The sequence below is a fragment of the Ipomoea triloba genome, chromosome 14 (genome assembly GCF_003576645.1).
Source record: "Ipomoea triloba cultivar NCNSP0323 chromosome 14, ASM357664v1".
Lineage (NCBI taxonomy): Eukaryota > Viridiplantae > Streptophyta > Magnoliopsida > Solanales > Convolvulaceae > Ipomoea > Ipomoea triloba.
In genome coordinates this window covers 13114692-13142151 of record NC_044929.1, presented here as the reverse complement: position 1 = coordinate 13142151, position 27460 = coordinate 13114692, and the positions used below count along the sequence as shown (strand labels likewise).

The 27460-nt window shown below is 36.9% G+C and overlaps 6 protein-coding genes across 8 annotated transcripts; 1 reads left to right on the top strand and 5 right to left on the bottom strand.

The window, feature by feature from the left end:
• Nucleotides 1-3062: 3062 nt before the first annotated feature.
• Nucleotides 3063-3732, bottom strand: LOC116003553 (calcium-binding protein CML42-like). The gene has a single exon (XM_031243448.1). It carries the CDS (start codon nucleotides 3712-3714, stop codon nucleotides 3121-3123), a length of 594 nt encoding a protein of 197 aa, XP_031099308.1. The 5' UTR covers nucleotides 3715-3732; the 3' UTR covers nucleotides 3063-3120.
• Nucleotides 3733-6148: 2416 nt separating this feature from the next.
• On the bottom strand, nucleotides 6149-10443 carry LOC116003967 (protein NRT1/ PTR FAMILY 7.1-like). The gene is made up of 7 exons (XM_031243910.1): nucleotides 10285-10443; nucleotides 9926-9988; nucleotides 9215-9386; nucleotides 8837-9054; nucleotides 7661-8223; nucleotides 6692-7169; nucleotides 6149-6535 (listed from the first exon to the last, which is right to left on the bottom strand). Exons 1-7 carry the CDS (start codon nucleotides 10441-10443, stop codon nucleotides 6149-6151), a joined length of 2040 nt encoding a protein of 679 aa, XP_031099770.1.
• Nucleotides 10444-13150: 2707 nt separating this feature from the next.
• Nucleotides 13151-14452, top strand: LOC116003966 (putative F-box/kelch-repeat protein At1g15680). The gene has a single exon (XM_031243909.1). The coding sequence runs from the start codon at nucleotides 13151-13153 to the stop codon at nucleotides 14450-14452; it is 1302 nt and encodes a 433-aa protein (XP_031099769.1).
• A 1706-nt stretch (nucleotides 14453-16158) lies between these two features.
• On the bottom strand, nucleotides 16159-17727 carry LOC116003739 (INO80 complex subunit D-like). The gene is made up of 2 exons (XM_031243653.1): nucleotides 17484-17727; nucleotides 16159-17264 (listed from the first exon to the last, which is right to left on the bottom strand). The coding sequence occupies exon 2, from the start codon at nucleotides 17227-17229 to the stop codon at nucleotides 16495-16497; it is 735 nt and encodes a 244-aa protein (XP_031099513.1). The 5' UTR covers nucleotides 17230-17264; nucleotides 17484-17727; the 3' UTR covers nucleotides 16159-16494.
• A 1870-nt stretch (nucleotides 17728-19597) lies between these two features.
• Nucleotides 19598-24816, bottom strand: LOC116005299 (F-box/kelch-repeat protein At1g55270). Of its 3 annotated transcripts, XR_004094943.1 has the most exons (4): nucleotides 24637-24816; nucleotides 24417-24558; nucleotides 19931-21478; nucleotides 19598-19841 (listed from the first exon to the last, which is right to left on the bottom strand). XR_004094943.1 is itself a non-coding variant. In XM_031245566.1 (3 exons), exons 2-3 carry the CDS (start codon nucleotides 24477-24479, stop codon nucleotides 20228-20230), a joined length of 1314 nt encoding a protein of 437 aa, XP_031101426.1. In that variant the 5' UTR covers nucleotides 24480-24558; nucleotides 24637-24816; the 3' UTR covers nucleotides 19598-20227. The 3 variants fall into 3 exon arrangements, 2 of the variants coding, with proteins under 2 accessions (XP_031101426.1, XP_031101428.1); XM_031245566.1 differs by having other exon boundaries at nucleotides 19598-21478; XM_031245568.1 differs by having other exon boundaries at nucleotides 19598-21478; nucleotides 24417-24547.
• Nucleotides 24817-26387: 1571 nt separating this feature from the next.
• Nucleotides 26388-26861, bottom strand: LOC116003964 (secreted RxLR effector protein 78-like). Its single transcript, XM_031243908.1, has one exon. The coding sequence runs from the start codon at nucleotides 26859-26861 to the stop codon at nucleotides 26388-26390; it is 474 nt and encodes a 157-aa protein (XP_031099768.1).
• Between the last annotated feature and the right edge of the window lie 599 nt (nucleotides 26862-27460).

Here is a 27460-nt window from a genome sequence, read left to right as displayed (position 1 = left end):
ATTATTTTTGAAAGAGTGGAAAATATATTATTTAGCTATATATATATATATATATATACATATGTACAAAAATTTAAATTTATAATGGACTGGGAACAAAAGCAGAGAAAATGGACAATCTCATCCATATTTATACTAGAATATGCCTAGTAACAGAATTATTTTTTATCTAAAATATCAGTACCTAGTCCGTAACAACCCAAGGAATGAACAGTGCTATTTCATGCCCTGCTATGCTTTGCTGGATGAGGTCTACTGCCTATGATGGTCTGCTAATATCCTCGGTGTGAAGTAATTGTTCAAAAATCTTGAAAACAAAAACAAAAGTAGGGTGAGTATGTGTTACCTCTCAGATTAGGCGAATAACAATAAAGGGTTGAAGAATTTCAAACTGTTTTTTTTTTTAAATAAGAATTTCAAACTGTTAGTTATTAAATAACTAAAATTAAATTATTAAATAAGACTTACATACCTTATCTCCCTGATAACAAATATTTTAAAGTTGGTTTCATCCAGTATCTCATTGAAAGGTACATTCTTTTCATATCCCATTAAACATATTTAAATATAATTTTATCTCAATTTCAACCATAAATAGTCATGGAAAAAAAGAATATGGCATAACGTTAACAACCATTCTTCATACTCTTGGCATGATCCATAAGCACATAAAACAACATGGATAACTTCAGGTAAATCTTGTTGATTTGAGCATGAATTTTGAACAACATTACTAGAGTTGGTGCAGACTATTGAGTAACCTTTTGTAACCTTTTTTTTTTCTCAATTGTAACCTTTTTCTTTGCAGTATATTTTTGGCAAAGTTCATGAAACAAACTCGAGATTTGATATTAATAAATTAATTAATTTAGTCCAAAATAAATTCCGTGAACCTCAATTAGTGTTACACTTATGTAGTAGTACAAAAAAGCACATCCGCCACACCTATAAAAATGTTTCCGTTATACTTGTACATGTATAGGTTTAGAAGTCTAGGTTTTCCGCGACACCAGTACAGAGTCTCGCGAAAAGTATAAAAATTTATATTAATTTTTTAATAAATACTTTCTGCTACAATACAATACAATACAAGTACAACCCAAGAAAATAAATTAAATGCGAAGATACGTATTATGTAGTGAAGGAAATGATTGAGTTGCAACACGGAAGAAACAACTAAAACTGCAACAAATAACTCTTTAACTAAAACTGCAACGTATTCATTAACCATCATTATATGACTTGCTGTATATTCAAATTCTATAGCTCTCCTGCCTGTGATCAACAACGCCCCAAAAATGGATATTCACGAGGAAAAAGGAATGCATAGTCAATTTTTTACTACCTAAGAGGCGCGAGGCAACGCTTCCATTGGACATGTAGGGATAAACCAAATCCGCCATTCCCCAAAATGTTTTCACCACTTTAAGTCGTTGTTGAATTGAAATCTTCTCAAGTTTCCAAGGGAAACTTCTTCGTGATCTCGGCCTAAAGTTGGGATGCACTCCCATGCGAACTGCCGCCCAAGTAAGAAATGAGAACACTTCACAGCCGTTCACGTGTCCAGATCAACGAATCAGATGCAATTTTAAAAAAATGACGCGGTGGCATTTTCGTAAATAACTGGAACTTTGGTGCACATAGTTTCACTTACAAGTGCACTTAGTTTCACTTACAAGTGCACCTAGTTTCACTTATAAGTGTAAGTAATTTACCTTGTTAATATTCATGCACCTATTTTCGCAAATACTTTTACTTGTTAATATTAATGCACCTGGGTGCAACCTAGGTGCACCTAGTTATAACATTAGATGCACCTAGTATTGATGCTAGTGTACAATTCACTTGCATCTATAATACATTTAATTGCATTTGCAATACATTTTACTTGCACTTGTGCATTTAATTGCATTTGCAATACATTTTACTTGCACTTGTGCAAGTAATTTATTTTGTTAACATTTATGCACCTGGGTGCAACCTAGGTGCACCTAGTTATAACATTAGGTGCATTTAGTATTGATGGGTACAATTTACTTGCACTTATAATACATTTTACTTGCACATGTGCACTTATTTTCACTTACAAATACAAGTAATTTACCTTGTTAACATTTATCCACTTGGGTGCATCTAGTTATAACATTACGTGCACCTAGTTATAACGTTAGGTGCAACTACATTCCGGACACGTGACGCGATGTGATTCATCCGCATTTCTCTCCTAGACGGCCAATACGCACCTAAACGCGATCCTAACACGATCCTATATATATAACTTAGTTATCTCATTGTCCATTAGTCTTCGCTACCTGAAAGAGAATAAAATGAATAAAATGGTTTGTGGGAAACGAGAGACATAAAAGAAGGAGAAGAAAGAGATGATGCAGAGATTTGTTTTTGGAATCAAAGTTATCCTATCCTCCGCACACATGCAACTATAAATTATCATGATTTACCTTCTCTCATAGTTTGTCAGATTGGAGTGTGGGGGTCAACCTTTTGAGGGAAGAAACCATGCAGAATGAGGGTAACCTAGCCAAGCTAGCTAAGGATACAAACTTATACAACGGTCAGTTATGGCAACCTATATTGATCTACCTCCTTGTAGTCCTTTGTTGGTTAGGGTCACAAAGCGTGGTTTACCCCACACCCTCAAATTGTAGTTTTAGGTCATCCCAAAAGAAACCATGTAGAATTCACCACCTCAGAACCATGTAGAATTCACCACCTCAGAATGGTCACGAGTTCGAATCCCCAGTCAACTCCCGGTCAATTATACACAAATTAGGTTGGTCAGAAAGCAGATTTTGCCAATGCCTACCTTCAAATTGTGGTGGTAGGTTTCCCACCTTATCCCAAAATAAAGAAACCATGCAGAATTTATATATATTTGATCAAAGAACAAACCCATAAAACTTCAACTCATAATAATTTTAATATTAATTAATATAATTTCAAGTTTTACACCCTCAGTATAAAGAAATAAATAATTCAAATATATAAATCCAAAATTTCTACGAAATTTTTTTTTTAATTAAAAAACAATATATAGTGTATATAATCCTATGTATAATTAATGATATTTTTTATCCTGATTGAGTTGGTCTAACAAACCAATCAATTCTTGCGGATGACACAGCGCATCATATCCTTGAACTCGTTGAAATCCACGAGCCCATCGCGGTTCTGATCGTACGACGCAATCATCTGCTCCACTCTATCGATCTCATTCCCGCCGGACTCCAGCAATCCCAGCTTGGTAAGCACCGTCTGCAGCTCCCTCGCGGATATGAACCCATTCCCATCCTCATCAAACACCCTGAAAGCCTCCCTCATCTCCGCCTCCTCCTGCGCCTTGGAGATCGCCTCCTCGCCGCCGTCGCCGCCCTCGTCGGGGCCGAAGAACACGTTGTCGAGGGAGCGGTGGAGGGCCTCGAAGTCCTCGAAGGTGAGGCCGACGTTGCCGTCCTTGATGTAGGAGCGGATCATGGAGTCCAGCTCGGAGAGGTCGGTCTCCAGGCCCAGGAGGTTCAGCGGCTGGTTCAGCTCGTCCACGGTGATCATCCCGTCGTTGTTGCGGTCGAACATGTCGAAGATGCGGCGGAGGCGGAGGGAGTTCAGGCTCGGGCTCCGTAGCCGGAAGGAGGTGGAAGTGCTCATGGTTTTGGGGCCGGTGCATTGGGCCTGAGTCTCCGTGGCTTCGCCTTCCATTGTTGATAAATGTGAAGATAAGTGAGGAAGAGAGTATGAGAAAGTTATGAGGAGATGAAAGTTGAGTTTATATATATCACAGTAAAACAGAAGTAGAGATCCCGCGCATATAACGCTGTGTTTCAGTGCTTTTGATCTTACACCACCAAATATTTGATAATTACAATTACAATATATAATAATATAATAATATTACCTAATTTTTTTCTGAATCTGAGGGTGTGTTTGGTTGGGGGGTTTAGGCATAAGGTATGGGTATCAAAGTGATTGCTAGTGTTTGGTTGATAGGTTTTGTGGATGCTACTATGGGTTTGGAATACCCCATTAATGGCAAAACCCATACCCTTATTAAATAAGGGTTTCATCTCCCTTCATCATTTCTTCCCCAACTATTAATAATCATTCCCATTCCACCCAACTACCAAACATGTTAAATACTTTCACCAAAACCCATTACCATTACCAAGTATTTGATACCCATTCCGATTCCGATTCCCATGTACGAACCAAACGCACCCTGAGTATTATTATTTTAAATTGGTTTTTCTCCAATATCCCAATTGCACATAAATAATAATTTTAAAAATTGATACACTTTCCCATTCAACTACTATGTAGTGTTGTGACACTCTATTACCATTTCAAATTGGTGGTCATAAGATATTAGGATCGAACCGGCTTTGATGGGCATTAATTTTTTAACAGGTGGATAATACTTGTAAAGAATCATATTATTTCAAACATCACCAAAATAAAGTCAAAAATAAAAAGGTCAAAGGGGTGTAAAGTAATTTCAATCTTATGAGCTGAAATCATTAAAAGTTAGAAAAAGAAAAAAAAAAAAAAACAAATAAACCGCAAATTAACAATCTTTAACCCAATGAGGTAGTTTAAGTGGCAAGTGAGTTGTCTTTGTGGGGAGGAATTTCGGGAGAACCCGGGTTCAATTCTCACAAGTGACGAATTCCCCTTGGCCAGCTCCTGTGCCTGCCGGAGCGAACGCCGGACCGACCCTTAAAAGAACAAAGAACGCAGAGAAAGACCCTGTAAATTTACCAAAAAAAAACCTAATTATTTGAAAGGAAAACAGTACTTTTAGTTTCCCCGATTGTTCTCAAATATGCCATGTAGTTCCTCATTGTCAATTTTATGAAATTGGGTTCCTCAATTCTTTCAACTATAGTCAATGTAACATTCCGGTTAGATCCCCTCAATGTCCTCCTACGCATTTTACCCCCAATTTCATTTTCTTTCGAATTGACCTACTCATTTTACCCCTAATTTCATCCTTCATCTGCCATTGACGTACGCCATAGCCATTGCTCGTACTGCTGCAAAGAGGACACATACGCTATTGCACGAGCATGTCTTCAAACAATAATAGTGGTTCAGTAGAATGGATTTCAAAATTGCAATGTTGGTATGGTGAAATCGCTCCAATAAGGATATCCTGGAGTTTCCAATCAAGTCTAATTCGGCCATCATAGTTCCTCCATCCTCCAAGCTCTCTCTTCTCCCCGAGTTTCCAATCAAGGTCCCGAGCTCCTTCCCACGCACAAAGCCACCCGCTCGAGTCCCACGCCAAGCCCATATTCAAGCCCGGGTAGCCTTATCTCCATTTTTTTTCTTTTACTTCGGCCTTACCGTGTCCATCTCGCCCTACCCTCTCTTCCCATGTCCAACGCTCCTATTGTATATTTATGCACCATATTTCGACTTCTTGACTCCATTGACATCTCCGACCTCCCCATAGATTTTGATGATGGTTCTCCTCTTGGTCAACTCCCTCATTCCTCCATCGAGGTTACCACCCCATTATCATTATCATTTTGTTTAAATACTTAGATTTGATATTTATTTTAATGTCGCGAGGCTAATGTGAAATAATTACTTTTATAACATCTGTTCAATTATATAGTGCATGCAAGAAGCTCATGCATTATATCATATCATTTGCTCACTGCCAAGTGCCAAGTATTCATAGGAAAATCCTTTGATTTCCCATTTCCTTTTCGGCGAGAGGCAGTGTTGCTACAGAGTATGCATTGAATATTAATGTCTTGTATATATATTTCATCCGATTAGTTATTGGGATTAAAACTTTATCTAAATCCTCAAAGTTGTTAGGTATAAAAAGGCCATTAAGTGAAGGGAGTTGATCAGAGACTGGGAAAAGATGATGAAGTAATTCATCTGTATTATTTAATGCCTTTTGCATCTCGGTTTTTTTTTTTTGGTTATACGGTTCAATATATTAAAGATTTGAAATTGATTACAAATTCCGAAGATGTCAGTTTTCAAATGTTTATTATATTCCCTCATTTTCCATTTTATGGTATGATATTATCAAAGTTTTCCAACACCAAATTTTCGAACATGTTACCATTTGAATTGGTATGAAAGCACTAAATAAACAGTGAAAAAGATGGATGATTCAAACTATACGATCAAGATTATCATGTTCTTCTTCTAACTGCTCTTCTACGTTTTCTTCAAGCTTGATTAATTTATACCATTTTGCACACAGCACAAACAACACGAAATCCACGGCGGCCATCCCGGCGATGAGGAAGTAAAACCTGTCCATGTGTCCGGTGTTCAAGTTCTCCGGGATCCATCCGGGCATCTCGCCGCCTCGTACTGTGATGGCCATCACCGCTTTCACCAACATGCTGCTCAAGTAATTCCCAAGAGACATGGACGCCATGCAAAGCGAGCTGCCGAAGCTCTTGATCCCGTCCGGGGCTTGGCCGTTGAAAAACTCCAACTGCCCGATGTACATGAACACCTCCGACGCTCCCACCAGCGCGTACTGCGGCACCTGTGTTAAGAATCCAATAAAATAAAAGAGCAAATATGAGTTTATAAGGCTATGGTTAAACTAGCTAATCATCAATCTTTTAGTGTGATTTGGTTTCTGTGCTGCATTATAGCCGGCCAGTTGAGTGACCCTAACTTAATATTAAATTATAACAACCTGCCAGAAGATGCTGAGACGGCTCATTGATTCCCCCGGGGACACCCTCCTCAGCCGTTGGATCTCCGTCACGCCCGCGGCCACCATGGCTAGCATTCCGATGATTAGCCCGATCCCCATGCGCTGGAGCTCGGTGATGCCCTTGGGGTTGTTGCTGCAGGTTGAGGAGACAGGGATGACGACGAAGCGGTAGAGGATGGTGCAGATTAGGACGCTGCAAATGTCGAAGGCGGACATGCTGGCGGCTGGGATGCGGAATCCCCTGCCGCCCAGATGGGTGTCCATCACTTCGCCTTGCTCCACGAACAGCGACGACATTTGAGTGAAGATGACGGAGTACATTATGGTGCACGCCCATATGGGAAGCATTCTCAGTATGCATTTGGTTTCTTCCACTTGCGTCACCGTGCACAGCCTCCATGGATTCGGCGATTCAAATCTGTCATTCTGTGTCACTGTCGCCGCCTTGTCCAAACACCTGCCACACCCACCAATTTAGATGAAAACCAGATTTAATGGGAAAAAGATCCGAACTTTATTCAAAAAAATTATTTAGTCCATTAAACTTTCAAAAGTTACCATTACACCCACAAATATGTTATTTTAGAGTCTAAAAACCGATTAGTAACCTGTAATTGCAGGTTACTAGGGTTCCAGTGATCCTTGACTAACTCCAGCGAACCTCCAATCAATTTCTTGGACAAACAATGGTGATTGGTAAACCGAACGGTCATCGGGTTGCCGGTCGCGTTTGGACCAAGTTGGTCGCCTTCTTCAGTGAAAAAAAAGGTAGACCAACTAGTTGTCTCCTTCTCCAAACGTGACCGATGACCATTCGGTCACCAGTATTTGTCACCAGAAATTGATTGGAGTTAGTTGTCAAAGTTAGTTAAAGGATTAGTAGTGACGTGCTATTATAGGTACTCACTAATTAAAAGTGAAATATAACAACAATAAACAATGACTAACTTGAGGTTATCAGTGTGCAGGATCTTCCGACTTCCTCTAATGGAGGATTGAGAGCTGGTTGCAACCTCGTACAACTCCTGTCCTTCGGGGAGTTTAACATGGAGTTTCCGGTAAGCAGCTACAAACACTTGAGAAATGCGGGTGAAAGGGTTACCAAAGGGCTGAACATAAGTATAGCCCGGGGAACCCAAAAAGAAGAGGAGTAACGCCATAACTGCAGAGCCGGTAGAAGCCCAAAACCCCATAGTCCAACTCCCACTATCCTCAAAGTAAACCAAGATGGTGTTAGAGAACAGCGATCCAAAATTGAGTGCGAAGTAGAAGCAGCTAAAGAAAGCCGTTCTGGAAGCCATTTCTTTAGGGTCTGATTCGTCGAATTGGTCGGCCCCCAGCGTAGCAACCGTGGACTGGTGCCCGCCGTAGCCAAGCGCCACCAGATAAATGGCTACGTAAAATATGGCCTTCCCGGAAGTGGGCGGCGGCGTGCAATTCTCTAAGCGATCACCGCACCCCACAGGCTTAATCAACAGAGTTGAAGACGCCAAGGATAACATCAACAGCCCCTGCAGATTCACAAATCCAAAGCGTTCGTTAATATATAATACTCTCTCAGTCCCATTTTATGTGTCTTGGTCAGATTAATTAAATTATTTTTAATTTAATCTTTTATAATATTAAGTTTAATATTAATATACAAAATTTATATAGTTAGAAACTACACTGTAATGTAGAATACTATTTAATTGGAAGGCCCCATTGTGGACTAGAGGCTTCACGACCGTCTAATAGAATACTTAGAAGTATACTATGGCTAGTCAAGGCTTGGAACCCGTTTTCAATCTGAGCAAAAAGACTCTCACGTTTTCAATCTGAGCAAAAAGACTCTCACGTTTTCAATCTGAGCAAAAAGACTCTCACTTCGAAATCTGGAGGAAAAGGCATGACCAGAAGAATTGTGTAAAATAAGTGGGATTTCGGATTCAACTTAGAAAGCTAAGTGTCTCGAGAACGCTAAAAGTACAATTAAATACAAAAAAAAATTAAATTTAAAAATTAAAAGTACAATTAAATACAAAAAAAAAAATTAAATTTAAAAATAGTAAGTAGAACAGATAAAATGAGATAGAGAGAATATTATTGAATTCCATGAGAGGTTGGTTGGTTAGGATGATTTACCACAATGAGAATCAATTGGAAAATGGCACACGTTAAATAACGACCCCAGTAAGAGTCACTGAAGAAGGCACCCAATAGAGAGCACAAGTAAACCGTTCCGGTCCATTTGCTCACATTGTTGGCCGCAGTTGCATTTCTCTGACCCAACACTCTGGTCAAGAACACAACCAGGTTCACGCCCACGCCGAAGAACGCTAGTGTTGCAATTCCTTGGTTTACTGTCCCATCAAAATTTTTGATACAATTAATTAACCAAATTCACCCAAGCCGCACTCAACTTGCACGTGGATCAATTTATACCAAAAGATTAAATTCAATATATTTCTCTGACCCATAACCTTATAAACTCATATATATTTTCTTTATTTAAAGGTGTACCTAGCAAGAAAATTGCTGAATTCCAACCACCTGTCTTCTTTTTTCTGAAGCGTTTAAGAAAACTGGAAATGCTTCTTGTTGGTTGGTTGCCCCCATTAATGTTAATAAGTTGATTGTTTGCAGAGTTTAGTCCTTCAGTATGTCCACTTTGTCGTTGTGTTCCCTCATCCAGCTGCTCCAACCCAATAAAACAGAATACAATATTAGTGAGATCAGATCGGTGAGACAATATAATTATATATATAATTATGTAACTTGTCACTTGTAAACTAATTGAGGAAACAATATAATTCAACAGTATAGAATTTCAAAAATAAAATATGCATAAACTAGATTACTATTAAAGCATATATGATTAACTTTTCAAGACAAAAGTGATGAAACAATTCAAGCTAGATAGTTGTGCATGGGACTGTCTTTGCATCCCAATTTGCAACAAGCTAGCAGATGGAAGTGTCCTGTATCCATGGAAACAAAGAGAGATTAGGAAATAATGAAAAATGGAAATTCTTATGGTGTAAATAGGCACAGTGCCAATCAACACCATAGAAATTCCCATAAAAATTAGGTAGACAGAAAAATCATTCTAATTTACCCATCCACAGTTCTATAGACTATAGGGTCTTTGGGGCGAGGAATTTCGACTTTGGGCAAGATATAAAACTAAACAAGAGTTGGAAAGTAGGTAGAAATGGTTTGATCAGATCAGACCTGAGGTGCACCCTCTGCAACAACATGAGTACTTGAGTCCACCGCGGCCATTTTAAGTACACTCTGCACAATTAATTCAGAACCAGTTAAACATGATCACAATAAACTAACTATATATATATACACGAATAAAGAAAATTAACATGAAATGTCAGATAATTTTATTTTTTTTTAAATTCTACTGACTCTATTACATTGTAATATCTGTTCATCTATATTTTCTCGACCTATTTAAGCACAAAGAGTCAATCTCGCCCCCACTAAGACTGAATCTCATGAGCTATAGAAGAGTCACTACATACCATCTGAGCACAAAGTGCTTAGCAAATGTTAGATTATATAATTCAACAGAAAGTAACATGCAAGCAAGCAAACCTTTTGCGGAATCTGTTCAAGAAAGGGATGAAGGGTCCTGATGTAGTAGTGCCGGATTCCGGCGACGGCGAAGATCGCTTGTCGACGATAACCACTGGGCTCACTGGAAATCTACGATCAACACTAGTGAAACCTTTTGTCATTTATGGCGGAGGAAGAACCAAAAACAAAAATAAAACGAAAGCTTAAAGATCAATCTACACAGATTTCAAGCTTCTTCACTAAATATAGATTATATATAGCACTATCGGAGGAGAGCTAAACAGATCGAAGCAAAGAACCATGCATATATATATGCAATTGCAGAAAACGACTGTGAAATATATATTGCTTCTTCTCCCAAATATTGCTAACGACATTAAAACGATAAAGAAATAATGATCCTATTTTCTTGGTCATTAAAACGATAAAGAAATATTGCTAACGACAACAACTACAGTAAACGAAAAATACTAAACCAGTTGCTAATAATTAGGAAATAATTAAAGAGAGAGTTGAATTTATAATGTGTTGACCACATAGGATTAATGAACCATGCATATATTAATCCTGCTTATCCGATAATATAGACCTTATATAACGTTAAGGGAAAATGGTGGTTTTAATCCTCTATTATGCATTTGTAGACTCAGTCCATAAATTATTGCTCTATACAACTTTTTTCCTTTAATTTATGTTGAAAGTGGTTCATTCCATCCATTACTCATTAATATTAAAAATATATTTTGATTTGCTAAACTATTAGAGGACAAATTCGTCATTTTGTAAAATTTTCTCAAGTATAAAAAAATAAGCTTGTCATCACATTGATGATTTCAGGTGAATGTTGAAATTTTTGTAACGTTGATTAGACGAATATGAGATGATGGGAAGTGACACCACAAAATTAAAACACAGTTGTCTATGTTTTTTATTTGTTAATAATAATAATAATACTAATGATATAAAGGTATACTTACAAGTCTCAACCTTTTAGACTTTTGAAGAAACAATTATAAGGCTTATAGCTAACCAACATGGTTGGTGTGGTGGTTCAGCACCGTGTCCCTTAAACATGAGGTTGGGGGTTTGATCCCTACCCATGTGAATGGGTCAAATCAAACCCGACCCATATGAATGGATCAAATCATTTGACCAGTCCCCTACCACTTAGTGTGCTGACCGTTGGAACGGCATGCCAACTAAAAAAGTTTATTTTTAGTAACACATACTTATAAGTAAACAACTAATATAAAATTCATATATATTAAAAAAAGAACATTTTTAACCTTAGTCCACAATATAATTTGCCTATGGGGTGGAATGGGTCCCATCAAGCATGCGCTCTAGGTAAGGTCCCAGTTTACGCTTGCCCAAAGCCAACCCTACTGAACGACTCTATCAAATCAGTTAGTTGGTCCAACGGCGGATATGCGGAATTCGGTGGAAGTGTAATTCTTAACTGTTATCAAATTAAAATCACTATATTTCTTATAGCATATATTAGTAAACTAGTGTTTTACCTGTGCGATGCACGAAAAAAAAATTTGTTATTATGAATTTAAATAAAAAATTTAAAAAATAAAAATATATTAAAATGTACAATATAATAAGGGTAAATCACCTATTTGGTCCCTCAATTATTCGCGAACTGTCAATATTGTCCCTTAATTCCGTAATCATCGATTTGACCCCTAAAATAAAATGTGATACGTCAACTAAACCCTTCCGGTCGTATTCCGTCTAATTGCCGGTGAGGAGCTCGATTTAGCAAGGGCAAAGTGGATATTTCATATTTAAAATCCCAATTCTCCCTCTTATTACGTATATCCCTTGCTAAATCGACGAAGGAGTTCGACGGAGAAGAGTAAAATCCCTAGCTCTGGAGTCCTAAATCGACGAACAATATAATCCGAGGCATTGAAGACTTAGGATCAACAGCATGACTAGCCGGAGGATTAATGGGGTGCTGGGACACCAAGTTGTAAGTTTGCGTAGTTAGGTTTTAGAGTTCTATTTAAGGTAGTAGGACTCCAAAAAAATAAAAGAAACTATTCTGGAGCAAAAGGGGCTACGAAAAGTTTGAATATCCAATTTGTGAACTGTAGCACACGACAATGGCGGAAGAAAAAATGGGTGTTTTTTTTTTGTTTTTATTTATTTTAATGTTGTTATTGGAGTTGGACATGCGTACATTTACCTAGAATGTTGGCTCTCATATGCTAGTTCTTGCTCTGATGATGAAAAAGGATAAGATCAAACTACAATGATGATTAATGAAGAGAGGAAACTATAGAGAGTTTCTCTTCTTGCAAGAAAGGAGAACTACTATAAGAGAGGAGATTTGAATAAATTTTGGGTGATGAGAATGTTAAATAGCTAGGATATTTATAGGTGAAGTTTAGAGTGAAATTATTACAACAATTGTGAAATTACTTACCAATTATATTTTAATATATGACAGTGTACCGGTATACGTTCATACATTAGGACATTAGGATAATATAACACTCTTAAATAATTCTCAAAATATTTTTGGGTCACACAAAATAATTTTAATAGTAACATAATAAATTTTGAAGGTAGGAGTTTCAAAATAATATTAACAAAAATATTTTTTTTATAACAAAATAATGTTTATAAAATTTCTAGGTGTTATAACAAAATAATGTTAATTAATAAAGACTCTATCTCCTAGTCACACTAAATCCTTCTCTTTGTATTATTGTGAATATTCATTATATTATTCCTCATCTTATTAGAACTATTTATATCCCTATAAATAATCCTTCAAATATTCAATAACAATTCATTCTTTCAGAATTAATATCCTTAAATTTGTTGTTCTCATCCAGATGTAGTAGCCGCAAAATGGCTCTAATTCCGTGTCGGCAGAGTAAATTAGCATTACGCTGGGATGAATCCAACTTATTCGACAAATTGTGTGATGAATTGGTAGGCGAGATACTTGTAAGACTACCCACAACAACAGCCGTTCGATTCCAAGCGGTTTGCAAGCGCTGGAATTCTCTCATCTCTTCTCCTTACTTTATTGCCCGCTTCCGTCACCTACGCCACCAACATACAGAATCAAGCAGCCTTGTTTTCCGATTTGCATATTCTTGTGACGTCAGCTGTATCTCTGACGGCTGCAACCAATGCCAGTATTCTCACTTCCAAATCATCTCCAACTCCAACTCTTCTAATTCCTTATTAGGAAAGGTGTACGGAGAGAGTGCATTCCGTTTAAGTTATCTCCCATGTTCCCCTAAAGACCTTCAAACACTTCGATTCGAAGGCTCCTTTGATGACTTAATCTTATTCTCTTGCATTAATCTCAACAACACCAACACCTACAAAGTCGATTATTATATCTCCAATCTGCTCACCAGACAATGGATTGCTCTCCCTCCAGTTGCCTACGAGGACGTGTATGTCTCCACTGGCTTTCTATGTGTTCCGCCCCCAGTGGATACTTCTCATCATCATAAGTTCATGGTGGTGAGGCTTTGTTCTGGTAATTATGCATATACACCTCGTTCTCGGTTTAAAGCCCAAGTCTTTTCTTCGGAGAACTGGCAATGGAGGACTTTGGTTGTTTCATCGCCTCTCACCTTGGAGCAGCATATAGGGGGCATTTCTCTTGTTGCCTATAGAGGGATGCTTCATTGGTTAAACGGTGATTGTATCGTGGTGTATGATCCACTTAACACCCCGGAAAGATTCTCTCGTATCATTCATCTTCCAACTCAACTACGTACCTTCGATATTTTCAAATATAATTGCTTTGAAGTAAGCCTAGGCTGTCTTCGTGTGACGGGAGTTTTAAGTGAGAATGCAGTAAATCCAGATCCCGTACTGGATGTATGGGAACTGGAGGACTACGATTCTGGGCTGTGGAATTTGGTTTACAAGGTTCGCCTTAAAAATCTTATCCATAATGGGTTACTAGGAAGTGTGCAGTGTGAATTGTGTTATTTGTTAGTAATAAGTTTCCATCCTGAAAATGGAGATGTTATTTATTTACGCTTACGTACTGGAGTAGTCTCTATCAACATGAAAAGCGGAATAATAGAGCGACTCTACCCAATAGATATGGCGATGCTTTGTTGGGCGGATGCCTTTCACCTTGTTGACCAGTGGTGGCCAACGGCACTATCATTACTGTACTAAACATATGGCTATGTATACTTAGCAGTGACTTATTTTTCTTGCTTCTTTCTTTCCAATTCAATAGTAGAAACAAACCTCTTTGTTAATGATTCTTTATTTCTTGTCACCTTATGGCATGGCTGGTTGTTTAATATGTAACACTATACACAAACTTCTTTGTTGGTAATGTTTTTATGATAGGTTCCTTAGACATGACTTTAGTTCTGGCAGGGTTGCTGTTGGGTATATGGAAAGATAGATAGCAGACATTGAAACATATGCAATTAGGAGGTTAGGTTAGAAACACAGTTTACAACCTCAAATTTGCTGCCATGCATACATCTCCTCGTTTTAGTTAATTGCTACATTTTGTGTCACCATTGTTGAACTCTTGTGTCATGACTCTTTTGTTCCCAATTGATTCTTGTAACTCTTGACAATTAACCTTTTCAATGCCACACACTTGACTTGACTCCAATTTGCCATCCTTTGAGAACACGACACTCAGGGATCATATCTCCGTTTACACTTTTCCACCACCACTAAAACTACTGCATCAATCTTCTTTTTGGAGGGAGATTGAGTCTTTCATGCTGGTCGGAACCCTTATCACCGAGAAGAGTGTTAAGTTTAACTACCTGAAGGAAACTCTCTCTACAGTGTGGAGACCTATGAAAGGGATGGTGGCAAAGGAGATTAGTGAACCTGGTATAATTTGTCGGGTCAAAATGTACCCATTTGAGTTGTGAATTGCATAGCATAGACGCTTAATGCTTTTAAACTCAAGTAGTTCAAGTCAAAATTCCTAAATAAATTTCAAATAAATCTTGTAAACTACATCCGAGAGAAGTGAAATAATTGCTATGCTAAAACAAGCTTTTGCTAGGAAATTAAGATGTATCATCCATAATTCCATATTATATTTTTGCACAACCCAACACAACCACAATCAATAATACCTAATTCTCTCAATTTTTCCATTGCTATTTTAAATTATTTTTTCCAATATCCCAATTAAACACAATAATTTTAAGTTGGTACTCTACTACTCTCTTTGTCTCTCATAGTCTCATCCCATATCTCCATTAGACAATAACATTTTCTTTATTTTCTTTTTCAACACCGACCAATTTCAACTATTCCTAGTTACAAAAACAAGAACATGGCTCCTTTCCCAAAAAAAAAAACAAAAAAAAAAAAAAACATGGCTTTAACATTTTACAACCACTCTTCATTCCCTTGACATGATCCACAAACACATAAAACAAGCATGAACATATTTCAAGTAAATCTTCTTAACTACAAACCAGTGAAGTGTAAATTTTTGTGCATTTTGTAACTGCTTACATACTTCTAAATCAACAACTATGTAGATAGATGTATCCTTTCCATCCCTTCCCATGATAAAGGCCACCTAAAATATATAATAATTTAATAAAATATTACATATATTCATTATGATCATCATATATTTATTTTGCAAAATATCTGTAATCACATAAATCTGAGGTAAATCTTGTTTACTACATGCTATAGGGATGCAAATAGTTCTAAAATATATAAATCAGATTAATATTAAAAATATATTACAAAAACATTATAATATTCATATTATATGCATTACACATTAACAATGTTATTACATACTATATTTATAATGATCTTATTAAAAATGAACCAATAGCCTTCAGCTTTACATTTAGAAAACAGTTTTTAAACATGAAAAATTGTACTAGTAAACATATTTTCTGCTTTCCATTATCCAATTCTCCAATTTTTTAAAAATATGGAGACATTACATGCTACATTGCTACTGCATTCTGATCCCTTCCTATTCATGAATGTGACAAAATAGGACATTAATAAAGAATCCTTTTAGTAACATGATTAAACCGTTCAATCATATCAAATGAATTGAGCAGAAAACCCCAATGCACAAGTCTATCTATTTGCAAATGAATTGAGCAGAAAATATTAAAGAAAAATCCAATGCACAGGTCACCTATTTGCAAATTTGTTGAGAAATATACAGTCAAATCCATGAAAGTAAGACAGGCCAGCCATCAAGAGCAATTATCCTCCTTTGTTTCCGAGTTCTCTAAAGCAGCCTTCAATGCTCTCCTCTTGTTCTGAATTCGGTTGACATACTCCACAAGTATGACCTGCAACTTCGGAGCAAACTTAGTGGTTGAAGATATATTCAGCCCGGCCTTCTTGAAGGCCCTCGTCGCATATTTGTCTACCATCTCTAAATGGGTATGGCAGAGAGAAGGAACAATGGATCTCAAGACAGGATTCCCACAGAACATCGGCCCTGTTGCAGTAGTTTTCTTCACATAATTGCAAGCCTTGTAGAGCTTCTGGTTGGGGTCTGATAGGATATGCGCATGACAGAACCTCGTCAAAGCCATGGCCTTCGACTTGCAAGTAATTATCCCACACTTATTACTGATAGGATTGTTGGAGTTGAGGTTGGGATTGGGATTGGGGTTCTCCCCTGTCCCTGTGATGGCTATGTTATTCTCTTCATTGTCTTCCAGGAAAGGGCTTTTCCCATACTCCCAATAGTACTCTCTGTACTTGAGCTTCACCTCCTCCATCAAAGCCCAGTAGTGATCCCGGTATATTCGGGTCAGCTGCTTGACCCGACGACTGCGCCGCCGCAAAACCTCCATCCGATGCAAGAATTTGGATCGAGCCAAAACCGCGTCTTCCTCACACCCGTCGATTAAAATTGGCGAAGGAGAGACGGTGTTTCCGGGCAAGGAATTGTTTGCCATAGAAACGGCGTCGGGCATGCTGGAATTCAGAGATTTTGGGGTTACCGGCCCCGCTGAAATTTATGGGATTTCTCAGTACGATTTTAGGGTTTAAGTTAAGACAGAGATTTGAACTCTATCTGAATAAAAAAGCAAAATTTAATCTATTAATGCATAACTTTCCGATCAAAATCTTCCATCAACTATAATCAACTAGATACGAATAATCAAGAAAAATTTAATCTATTTATTCATAACTTTCCGATTAAAATCTAACATCAACTATTCATTACCTTTCAGGCTTTCTGTAAATTCTGGCGGACGGCGACTGGCGAGGCAGATCTCTGGCGGACGGACGGCAATTGGCTGGGCTGCTTGTCGCTGCAAAATGGCGGCCGGCGGTAATGGCGAGGCGAGAAGTGAGGCCTGAATCGCTCAATCGCATAGAGCAATTTCAGAATACGGAGTAGGATTTTGTGAGCTTCTCAGTTGTCTGCTAGTGCTTACGCGTTTAGTCTTAGCGGGTTGAGGTCCTTCGAAGATTTAGGAATGAGCAAATTTTAACTTTATTAATCAAGTTAATATTGTGAGAGTCAAATTTAATCTTATTTCCTTTAATTTTGTCTAATTATATTTTTGACTGATTCTCTAGTGAAACTGAATTATGGATGCGAAACGGATGGGGTGAATATAACATATAATACTAATCATAAATAAAATATTTGTTAAGAGAAATTATAATACGTTTGAGAAAAAAAAATACTACGTAATACTTTTAAATCAATATATGTAAAAATATTTATTTTTTTCAAAAATATTACACACTCCTTTATAAATATCAAATAATTTATTCCTGATTAATATTATATTTGCATCTTCAACCCGACCCGTCTCACAGATTTGTCAATGGTCTTACAGAAAATTGTCTTATTGCCATAATTAGTCCTTCATTTAAATTTTTGTTATTCAGTTGTTTGATAAAAATGGTGAATATATAATTTCATCATTCAAGTGTCTTCTTTAATATGTAATTTTTCTCCCTCTTATGTAAATTCTTATAACTGAATGATGAAATTACGTGTTACTGCTTTTTATTAATGATGGAATTTAAATAGAAGACTAATTGTGATAAGAGAATGAAAATTAATGGTATAATGAAATAAAATTTAAAAGACTAAAAACTACATTGTGCAATATCATAATAATCGGGGGCAAAAAATAAAAATTTGCTCATTTAGGAATTAGGAAATTAGGATTTAGAAATTAAGATATCTACTAAATATATCGAGCATAAAAAATATAATAAAAGACAATTTTGTTAAGTCTTAATTCGAGAAATATGTTTGTGTTGATAGTATAGATTGCATTGATAAATTATATTTTGTGTTTTATTCATTGTACCACTTACATTTATTTTTTAAATTTACCCATTTATCTTTATGAAAATTAATCAATTCTCTTATTATCAATTTAATACAATATTTTTTTCTTTTTACGTTAATGACTATAATAGTTATCAATTTAATGCAATATTTTTTTGCCTTTTACGCCAATGACTTATAATGGAAAAAAAAAAAACATTGTCTATATTTACAATTATAATATTATATTTACATTTCAAAGAATCTCAAAAACAATATTAATTGAATTAATTTTATGTAAGACTAAATTTTATATACACTGTAGTTTCATCACAACAAAACTAAAGTATCATTTTGATATAAGTACAGTTTCATTTGACAATCTACATTCAATATGTGATATATATTATTCAATTTCATTTTATATATACTGTAGTTTCATTTAAGCACAACTAAAGTGTCATTTTAATTCAAATACAGTTTCATTGACATGTTATTCGATTTCATTTCAAATACACTATAGTTTCAAAGACCGTGTGGTCTAGTAACACCTGGTGTCTTGGTTTACACTCCCACATGGATGGATCATGGGAGTGAGTTCGAGCATATGTGAAATATGTTATTCAGTTTTATTTTAAATACACTATAGTTTCATTTTATTCTGAGCACATTATAAATATAAAATTTGTTAAATATAACACCATTTTTTAACCATGGCCCACGTATAACGATGGTCAAAACACCCTCTCCCCTTCTCTCTACTATTTTTTCTCCCCGTCACCAAGCTTTAAAATCTGACAAAAATGAATAAAAATCCTATTGGGATGCTTTAAATAGTTTTAAACAAACAATCATGTAAATGATATATCTTTTCCTATCTCTTCCAAGGATAAAGGCCACAAAAAGTATATAATAATTTAATAAAACAATATTACCTAGACATTATGATAATCATATCATATGCATTACATTGAGCATGTAATTACATCCTGCGTTTATTTTACAAAAATATCTGTAATTATATAAATCTACTTCTGCAAACCATATTCACTGCAAAATTATAGATCAATCACATTTTATACACAAAACAACTGCTGAAGCAAGAAAAAGGGGTTCATAAGTACTCATACAAAGCTGAGAATTCAACTAAAAATGGAACTTTATGACTAAAGAGAGACAGATATTCACAAAAGGACCCAAGAGAGATTACATGCTACTGCTACAAAACTATGGATCGAAGAGGATATACAAATGCAAAGCTATTCGATCTCGATCTTCCTATTCATGAATCTGACAAAATTGAAAAGTTATGTTATCTGTTTTCGCTTCATGAATGTGCAATATTTCAGCATGCCAAAATCATCAGATTACGAACTTACCACTGTGATCAGCATGCAGAACGAACCTCTAAAGGAAGAAACACCGCCTCGAATTCTGACCCTACACGAGGCAATATCCTAGTTGCCAATTGTAGCCATCTTATAAGCCCTTTAAGTCTGCTTCTGCTGCGGAATGTTGACAGGTAGAACGGGATTTAGGGGAAAAAGAATGGTTTGAGTATTTGGTTTGGAAGAACGGTAAAGACCAATATTGATGGGCTAAACGGCATTTTAACGGAGAGTAGTATTTGGCCTAGAGTGAGGGAAAAGCAAAAGATGATTACGAGATAGACAGTCTCATGCTTGGAGCACCTGACAGTGCACGATGTGACTCTTCAATCCACTTCGTCCTGCAATGCTCGACCACAAATTGGTGAATAGGTTTCTGAAGTGGCCTTTTCCAGCAATATTCTCCCAAAGGTGAGGGTTATCTTCCACTTGCTTATTGGGGCTCGAAATGTCAACCAAACTTATGCTCATGTTGTTCCGAATTATACACAGTTTGCCGTTAAGGGGAACAAGGGCAGCAGCTTCTAATGCCCGAGAGTTCCCGAGATGAAGCTTGCTATCAATAAATCTGTTCCAAGAATTCGTGGACTCATCGTACACTCTAAGCTTACAACCATCACGGCAATCCAAGGCATACAGTCTACCATTCATAGAGATACTCGGGTTGCGCCAACCAGCAACCATCCCATCATTGACTGGAGACCATGTATTTGTCTCCGAGTTATAAGCTTCACTTAAGACCTCTCGGTGGGATCCCAAGCCTTTCAGAAACCACTTCCCGTCATAAATAACACCAATGAAGGGCACCATGGCTGTGCTCATATCAGCAATGAAGCTCCACCGGTTCCTATTGGGGTCATAGACCTCTGCAGAACGAAGAGTTCTTTGTATTCCTTCGCATTCGCCACCAGCGACATAAAGACAATTATTAATCACACAAGACCCGAAAAAGTGTCGTTTACGCAGCATGTCTGGTGCCCTGTGCCATTTATTTGTTCTAGCACTATAAAAGATGACCCGTCTCATGGACCCCTTAATTGGGTCTTTTCCTCCAAACAAATACAGATGGCAACCGCTAAGGACAGCGCAGCCAAATCCGAGGGCATCACTATACTCACCGGGAACAGGAGGAAGAGGTTGCCACATCTGGTAGGTTGGATCAAATGCATGCCATGAAATCCGCCCATCGCGATCTCTTTTTGTGACATATACCCACTCTTCTGCCATACCAAGACTTTTCCTCAGAGAATAAAAGAAGTTCCCAGCTAGAAGCCGATACCACCTTTTGCATACTAGACGGAGCTTGTTATGTTCAACACGAGGAACACGTATCAAACAAGCAATCGCAAGATCATCTGGAAGGCCAGGAAGAAGAGGCGGTTGCACTCTTGACCTCTCCCTGCGAGAGCTTTTGCTCTTGTGTGCACGAGGATTGATATCTGGCTGAATACAGAGTTTTGAACCAGGTACAAATTTTCTCGCACCAGCAACTGTTTTCAAGCCTGAATCAACCTTGCAATAACATGATACTGAATCAACCTGCACATGATCCAAGATAACATGATAAGCATTAACTATGTGTGTTATAATATATGTTTGTGTGTGTGAATGTATTACATATATGCCTCTCTTTTTTTATATGACCTTGAGAGGGGATTGAGTTCAGGAACCAGATTATTGCAAAAAACAAACAAAAAACAAAAAACAAAACCTTAAGGAAGCTATTTCTAAGGAAAACTGATAATATATAACATTTTGCTCAAGAAACACAAAAATCAGCATTAGACTGAAATGCTTGATCTGGAATATGATGTTGAACAGAGTGTCCCAATAAGAAATTGTTTTATCAGAGTCATACAACCTTATAGTTAAAATTAAAATGAATGCATTATTAGATTTTGCATTAGTATAAGGGGATCTAAAAGATTTTATGCCTCTATGAGAAAATTTCATAAACAGCTGAGAATAGTAGTGTAATGTTGAACATTGATAGACACAAAAAGATAGATCTGTAATTGAAGGAAAGGAAGGTACAACTGCTGGTTCTGATTTTTGCCTTTAAATAATAATGTTTTAAGTATAAATTTTAACACTAGGAATTTTATCATATTGATATCACTAAATCAGTATTTTTAAATAGGCACAACTATGATAGGTTGGTGATACTCTTAAATTGTGCTTTTGTTTGGTTTTCAATCACAAATCTCAAGGATCAAACTGAAATCCACTTATAGTGGTATCCTGTGGCGGGAGGGAGTGAAGAATGCCAAGTGCATCGGGATTTCGGGATGAAAAGTAAAGTGATGTTCGACCACAATATAACATTCATGGAAAGTCTAGGCCACCACATAAGTCTTTAGAGCCTCACAGATCGAAGTAATCCCAGCACATATGCTCTTACCAGAATACCAGCTTCACTGCCCAAACCCTTGGGACATTTTTAACCAATCCTAGACATAAATTAAAACATAACATATGTCGCAATGGATTCAAAGGCCTTCTACGACTCTCAAAGGTCAACCATTCAGTAAAGTCACATGAGAACAACTTATTTTTTTCATTTTTTTTATACAGAAAAAGAAAAAAAGATTATTATTATTTAGATAGGCAAAACAGTTATGGAAGCACATGTTTCTAGAACTGCCCTCGCTTTTTATGAGGTGCTTACCATTCTTAGGCAATACTCCGTTACTCCTTATTAACTACTTTCTATCTTAAGCATCAGGTTGAGGCCCATCCCTGTTTTTATTGCAGGTGATCTGAGTATAGGGACCCTTTAGCAGACCAGGATAAATCTGACTATTATTCACTTTCATCTTTCAAGCACATTTTAAAGTAGTTGCTCAAAATGTGATATATCATCACGGTACATTTATTAGAATTATTTAAATGAATGAAATATCATCTTTTAAAGTTAAGGTTGCAAAGAATTACATTTACAACTAAAATCAGGGGATTCCCCAATCAAACCATTCCAAATTGCCCCTACATGGCTACACTTACAGTTAGACAATAATGTTCATTGGGTTTTAAAGTCAGCTACACATGAGCAAGAAATGCATATGAATGTCATTCCATGAAGAAATGCATATAAATATGAAAATGGCAACAATCAATGTTTGACCAAATTTAACATTTTACCAACACAAAATTTCAACCCTTTCAAGTTTCTATATGCCAAGGACAGAGTGGTCAAAGACCAGATCTATATGACGTCATCAGAACTAACATTTTGTAATGCCAGAAATGGCATGGAAGATGCTTGAAGGAAGATCTTTGTCTACATGGGAGGTAGAGAATAAACTAAAAGCAAGGCTAGAATTCCTAGAAAGATAAACCCAAAATATTATAAAGAATTTGCACTGTCATTTATAAGTACTGAAATTAACTTCAAAGAGCCACATCGAGTAAAATTTTGGGACTGCAAATGAAGACTAGTATTTGAGTAAAGAACCAGGTTTACCAGAAATAGAAGGAAAAAAAAACCATGATCAAGAAAGAGAAAAGTATTGAAATTAAAATAAAAGAAAATCTGAGGTAGAATTTAGAGTTAGAAGCTAGTAAAGGGGGAAAACCCCTCTTTTTGGTCAGGTAAGTGGTAAAGAAAAGAACTTAAGATGAGCATTAAGAGATCTCAAAAACCACAAAATTGTGCACAGAATCAATCCTTTCCTGTATAACACTTCTCATCACTAGTAACATAAATGACAAATTGACATGAAACTAGTCACTCTGAGTATACAGTATATGAGCTCAAGCAAAAGCAAGTTAGCTTAATTCTGACCCCTTAAACACCACAATTCCAACATCAACAAAGGAAAGAGTAGGATCAGTATATATCCCGCAAGTATACCTCTCTCACAAGGTCAATACATCAAAGTCAACTCAATATCATATCTACATGTTCTGGTCAGTTTGTGCATCTAAAGTAACACACTCTTATACACACATGGAGAAAAAGGCAAGCACATATTCTCCTGTCACAACATTGACAATTGATCACAGAAACAAGGTCAAATCGGGTTTTCACCACCATTAATTATCCTTTCTTCAGTGAAAACACACCCCATAACAATACTAATCTTCTCAATTCATTATGTTTGAATGTTTGGTAGGTCTAGAAATATCAGAACTGTAACTTGTTTGTTAAGTCCATCACAAACATAAAAACTACTCCATAAATGAAATATAAAATTAGGGAAAGTTTCTAAAAAGCTATCACATTATTCTTCAGAGAGGATTTTGACTTGACAAGTTTCACATTCAACAAAGAGAACTTTAACTGGAAAGTACCGGGAATAAGAATAAAATAAAATTCGAACAAGAGCCACACACACAGCATACGCCCAACAACCACAAAGAAATTCTTGCAAAGGTTAATACCTTTGTAGAAAATTCGCATCAAGAAATCTATAAAAAGCCATTAGTTAAGAGGAGAAAGAACAAGAAATTTGAATAACCATGTAAAAAATCTCACCAGTGGAGCTTGAACTCTAAACCCCCTGTGCGCATTTGGAGACCTCTCAATTGTTTGGTCCATTTCTCAGCAAAACTTTCACATAAAAGAGCTCAGATCAACCAACCCCTTTTGAGCTACAGTCTTCAAATCTGATCCAAAGCTGAAAAAAGAATCAATTTTATTTTAATAAAAAAATTATATAAATATGAGAAAAAAAAGGGGGGGCCTTTTGCAGTACCCTTTTTTTGTTTCTCTCGAAATCTTCAAATGCAGACAAGAAACTAATAGGAATTGTGGATGGGAGTTGGAACTAAAGAGGGCATCTGCTCTTCTCCTCACTCTTCAATCACTCTCTCTCTCTCTAAAAGGGGCCTCTGAAGACTATGTTTAACTGAAGATTTACAGCTGGACTATGGTCTCTCACCACTGAAATTAGATTTCAGATTTTGGTTGTAATTAATGCAGACACGACTAACATTAATAAATTTTTCATGTATAAAAAACATGATTTATTAGTAGTATTATTGCTGTAATCTTGTGTCATCAGTGAAGATTAATTATATATGTGGCCACAAGAGGACAAGAACTCATCAGATTTTTTTAATGCTCGCATTTAATTAATGGGTCAAACCCCGAACCGGTCTCTCCCATCCGCCCTCCTTCTATCAAACTTTTCCGCTATGAATGAATTTTTTAAAAACAACTACAATACTGAAAAGACAACATATTGTTTACAAAAAAAAAAAAAAAAAAAAAAAAAAAAAAAACATATTTAGTTTTATTTAAAATAAATAAAATTTTGCAATGTCATGGTGTAATTCATTTTTTTTTAAGATATATTTTATGTTTTGCAAAGTTTGCATTTTTTATTTTCGGAAACTCTGCCATCGCTATCCGAATGTATTCTCTCTGTAAAATCCATCTTGTAACCCTAGACAATAAAAAATTACAAAGAGGTAAACAAAAAAAAAAAAAAGAATAATAGATAATTTCGACTGGAATTGAACTTTTAACATTATGATTAGCCAACTATTCAATCAATTTGTATTTTCCTTCCATGTACATCTAGTAAATTATAAGATACAATTTTGAAAAGTATACAATATTGTAAATTGTAATACGTGACAATGTAAAATTTCTCATATCATTACAAATAAAATAATTAGTATTTTTTTTGCTTTATAAATTTTTCATGAATTTAACATTTAATTTGTGCAAATAGATTTTTTTTTTTGTGACGATGAAAATTTGTAATCACTACCCAAGGGAATGCAATAGGTAAATGTCGCCTTATGATCATAGTCGCTAGCAAAGGACCACAAAGGGGTAAAATAGTCTAGGTTGCAAATAGCTTATCGACTCTAACTAAAAAAAAAAAAAAAACTAATAGGCCACTCTCACGAGAAGTTAAACTTAAAATCTTGTATCAAACCAAGCCAACCAATGAATCCCCCATCCTCCTGAACCCCCACTTTCCCACCAAAACGTATTCATCATCCTCTCAAGTTCCTCATAAAAAGTCCTGGGAAGCAGGAAAACACTCATGGCTTACAATGTCATTGCCTGAGCCACACTTTAAAGCAAAATTTTTTTCTCAGCCCAAGACAAAAATCTTATATTCCAAGCACCAATATGAGTCCCCAACTTCTCTTCAATATAAGAAAACACCACCTGCATATTCCTACTCACTACCGAGGGAAGACCCAGATATTTCCCATAATCATCCGCTAGGGCAACCACAAAAAATCCAACTACCTCCTCCCTCAACTCCCCACTCGTGCTCTTACTAAAGCAGATTCAAGACTTATCAAAATTAACCAACTGACCAGATAAACCATCATACACCTTCAGACACCTCCTAATTAACCTCCATAGTTTCCTAAACCTTCGCTTTGAAAAATAATAGGTTGTCATCTGCAAAGAACAAGTGAGACACTGGGGAGTTCCTCGGGCTACTCTACAACCGTAAATATATCTCCTTACCTGGGCCTATTGCAATAGTATAGACAACCCCTCTGCACAAATGATGAACAAGTAAGGCGACTGACAGTCACCTTGCCTCAACCCCCGCGAAGGCACCACCGTCCCAGCCTCTTTCCCATTAACCAAGATATTGTAATGGACAGTCGTCACATAATTCATAATCAGATCCACCAACCTCCCCGTGAACCCCAGTTTCTCCAACATCTTCCTTAGAAAGCTCCACTCTATTTTATCATACGCCTTAGCCATATCCAACTTTAACGTAGCCCACCCCACCTCCGTAGTACATTTCCTACGCAGACAGTGCCCCAACTCAGCAGCCACTAGAATGTTATCAGTTATAAGCCTGCCTAGGAGTAAAGCACTTTGCGAATTTGACGCAACCACCTTATGAAGTCCCTTCATCATGTTCCCCACCATTTTAACCATTATCATGTATACCACGTTGCACAAGGCTATAGGCCTAAGGTCATAAACCATCTCCAGGATTCTTGGGTACCACGTTGACATCATTCAATCATGTTGGGAAACAACCCGTCTCAAGGCACCTCAAAACAAACTTGGTCACATCGTGGAAAAACCCCAGGTTCATACCCTTTTTCAGGAAACATGTCAAACACCGCCTCCCTAACCTCCTCTATGGGCCTAAGTAATTCATCATTCATTTCCCTCGTGATGCGAGACTAAACTGAGTCAAAGAACCCCCCCTCCCCCTCTTAATAACCCGCCGACTCAAAGATGCCCTCAAATACTCCACCACCAATAATGATCTCAGCCCTCCCCCTCCACCCAAATCCCTGTTTGGTTGCGGAGTTTGCCCTTCCACCCAAATCCCTGTCTGGTTGTGGAGTTTTCACACATGATTCTTCCTCCTCCTGCTCGAAGCAAAGAGGTGAAAGAACCTATAGTACAAGGAAACCCTCCCCCCTCCACCTAAATCCCTGTCTAGTTGCGGAGCTTGCACACATGATTCTACCTCCTCCTACTTAAGGAGAGAGGTGAAAGAAAATTCATCATTCATTTCTCTCGTGATGCGAGACTGAACTGAGTCAAAGAACCCCCCCCCCCCCCCCCCCCCC

Coding starts and splice junctions, on each gene's coding strand:
- LOC116003553 (XM_031243448.1), bottom strand. CDS start 3,714: ATGGAAGGCGAAGCCACGGAGACTCAGGCCCAATGCACCGGCCCCAAA.
- LOC116003967 (XM_031243910.1), bottom strand. CDS start 10,443: ATGACAAAAGGTTTCACTAGTGTTGATCGTAGATTTCCAGTGAGCCCA. Junction 7,170..7,660: donor CTGCACACTGATAACCTCAA/GTTAGTCATTGT, acceptor TGGGTGTGGCAG/GTGTTTGGACAAGGCGGCGA. Junction 6,536..6,691: donor GTCTCAGCATCTTCTGGCAG/GTTGTTATAATT, acceptor TTCTTAACACAG/GTGCCGCAGTACGCGCTGGT.
- LOC116003966 (XM_031243909.1), top strand. CDS start 13,151: ATGGCTCTAATTCCGTGTCGGCAGAGTAAATTAGCATTACGCTGGGAT.
- LOC116003739 (XM_031243653.1), bottom strand. CDS start 17,229: ATGCCCGACGCCGTTTCTATGGCAAACAATTCCTTGCCCGGAAACACC.
- LOC116005299 (XM_031245566.1), bottom strand. CDS start 24,479: ATGGACCAAACAATTGAGAGGTCTCCAAATGCGCACAGGGGGTTTAGA. Junction 21,479..24,416: donor TTAGAGTTCAAGCTCCACTG/GTGAGATTTTTT, acceptor GATCATGTGCAG/GTTGATTCAGTATCATGTTA.
- LOC116003964 (XM_031243908.1), bottom strand. CDS start 26,861: ATGGTTTATGACCTTAGGCCTATAGCCTTGTGCAACGTGGTATACATG.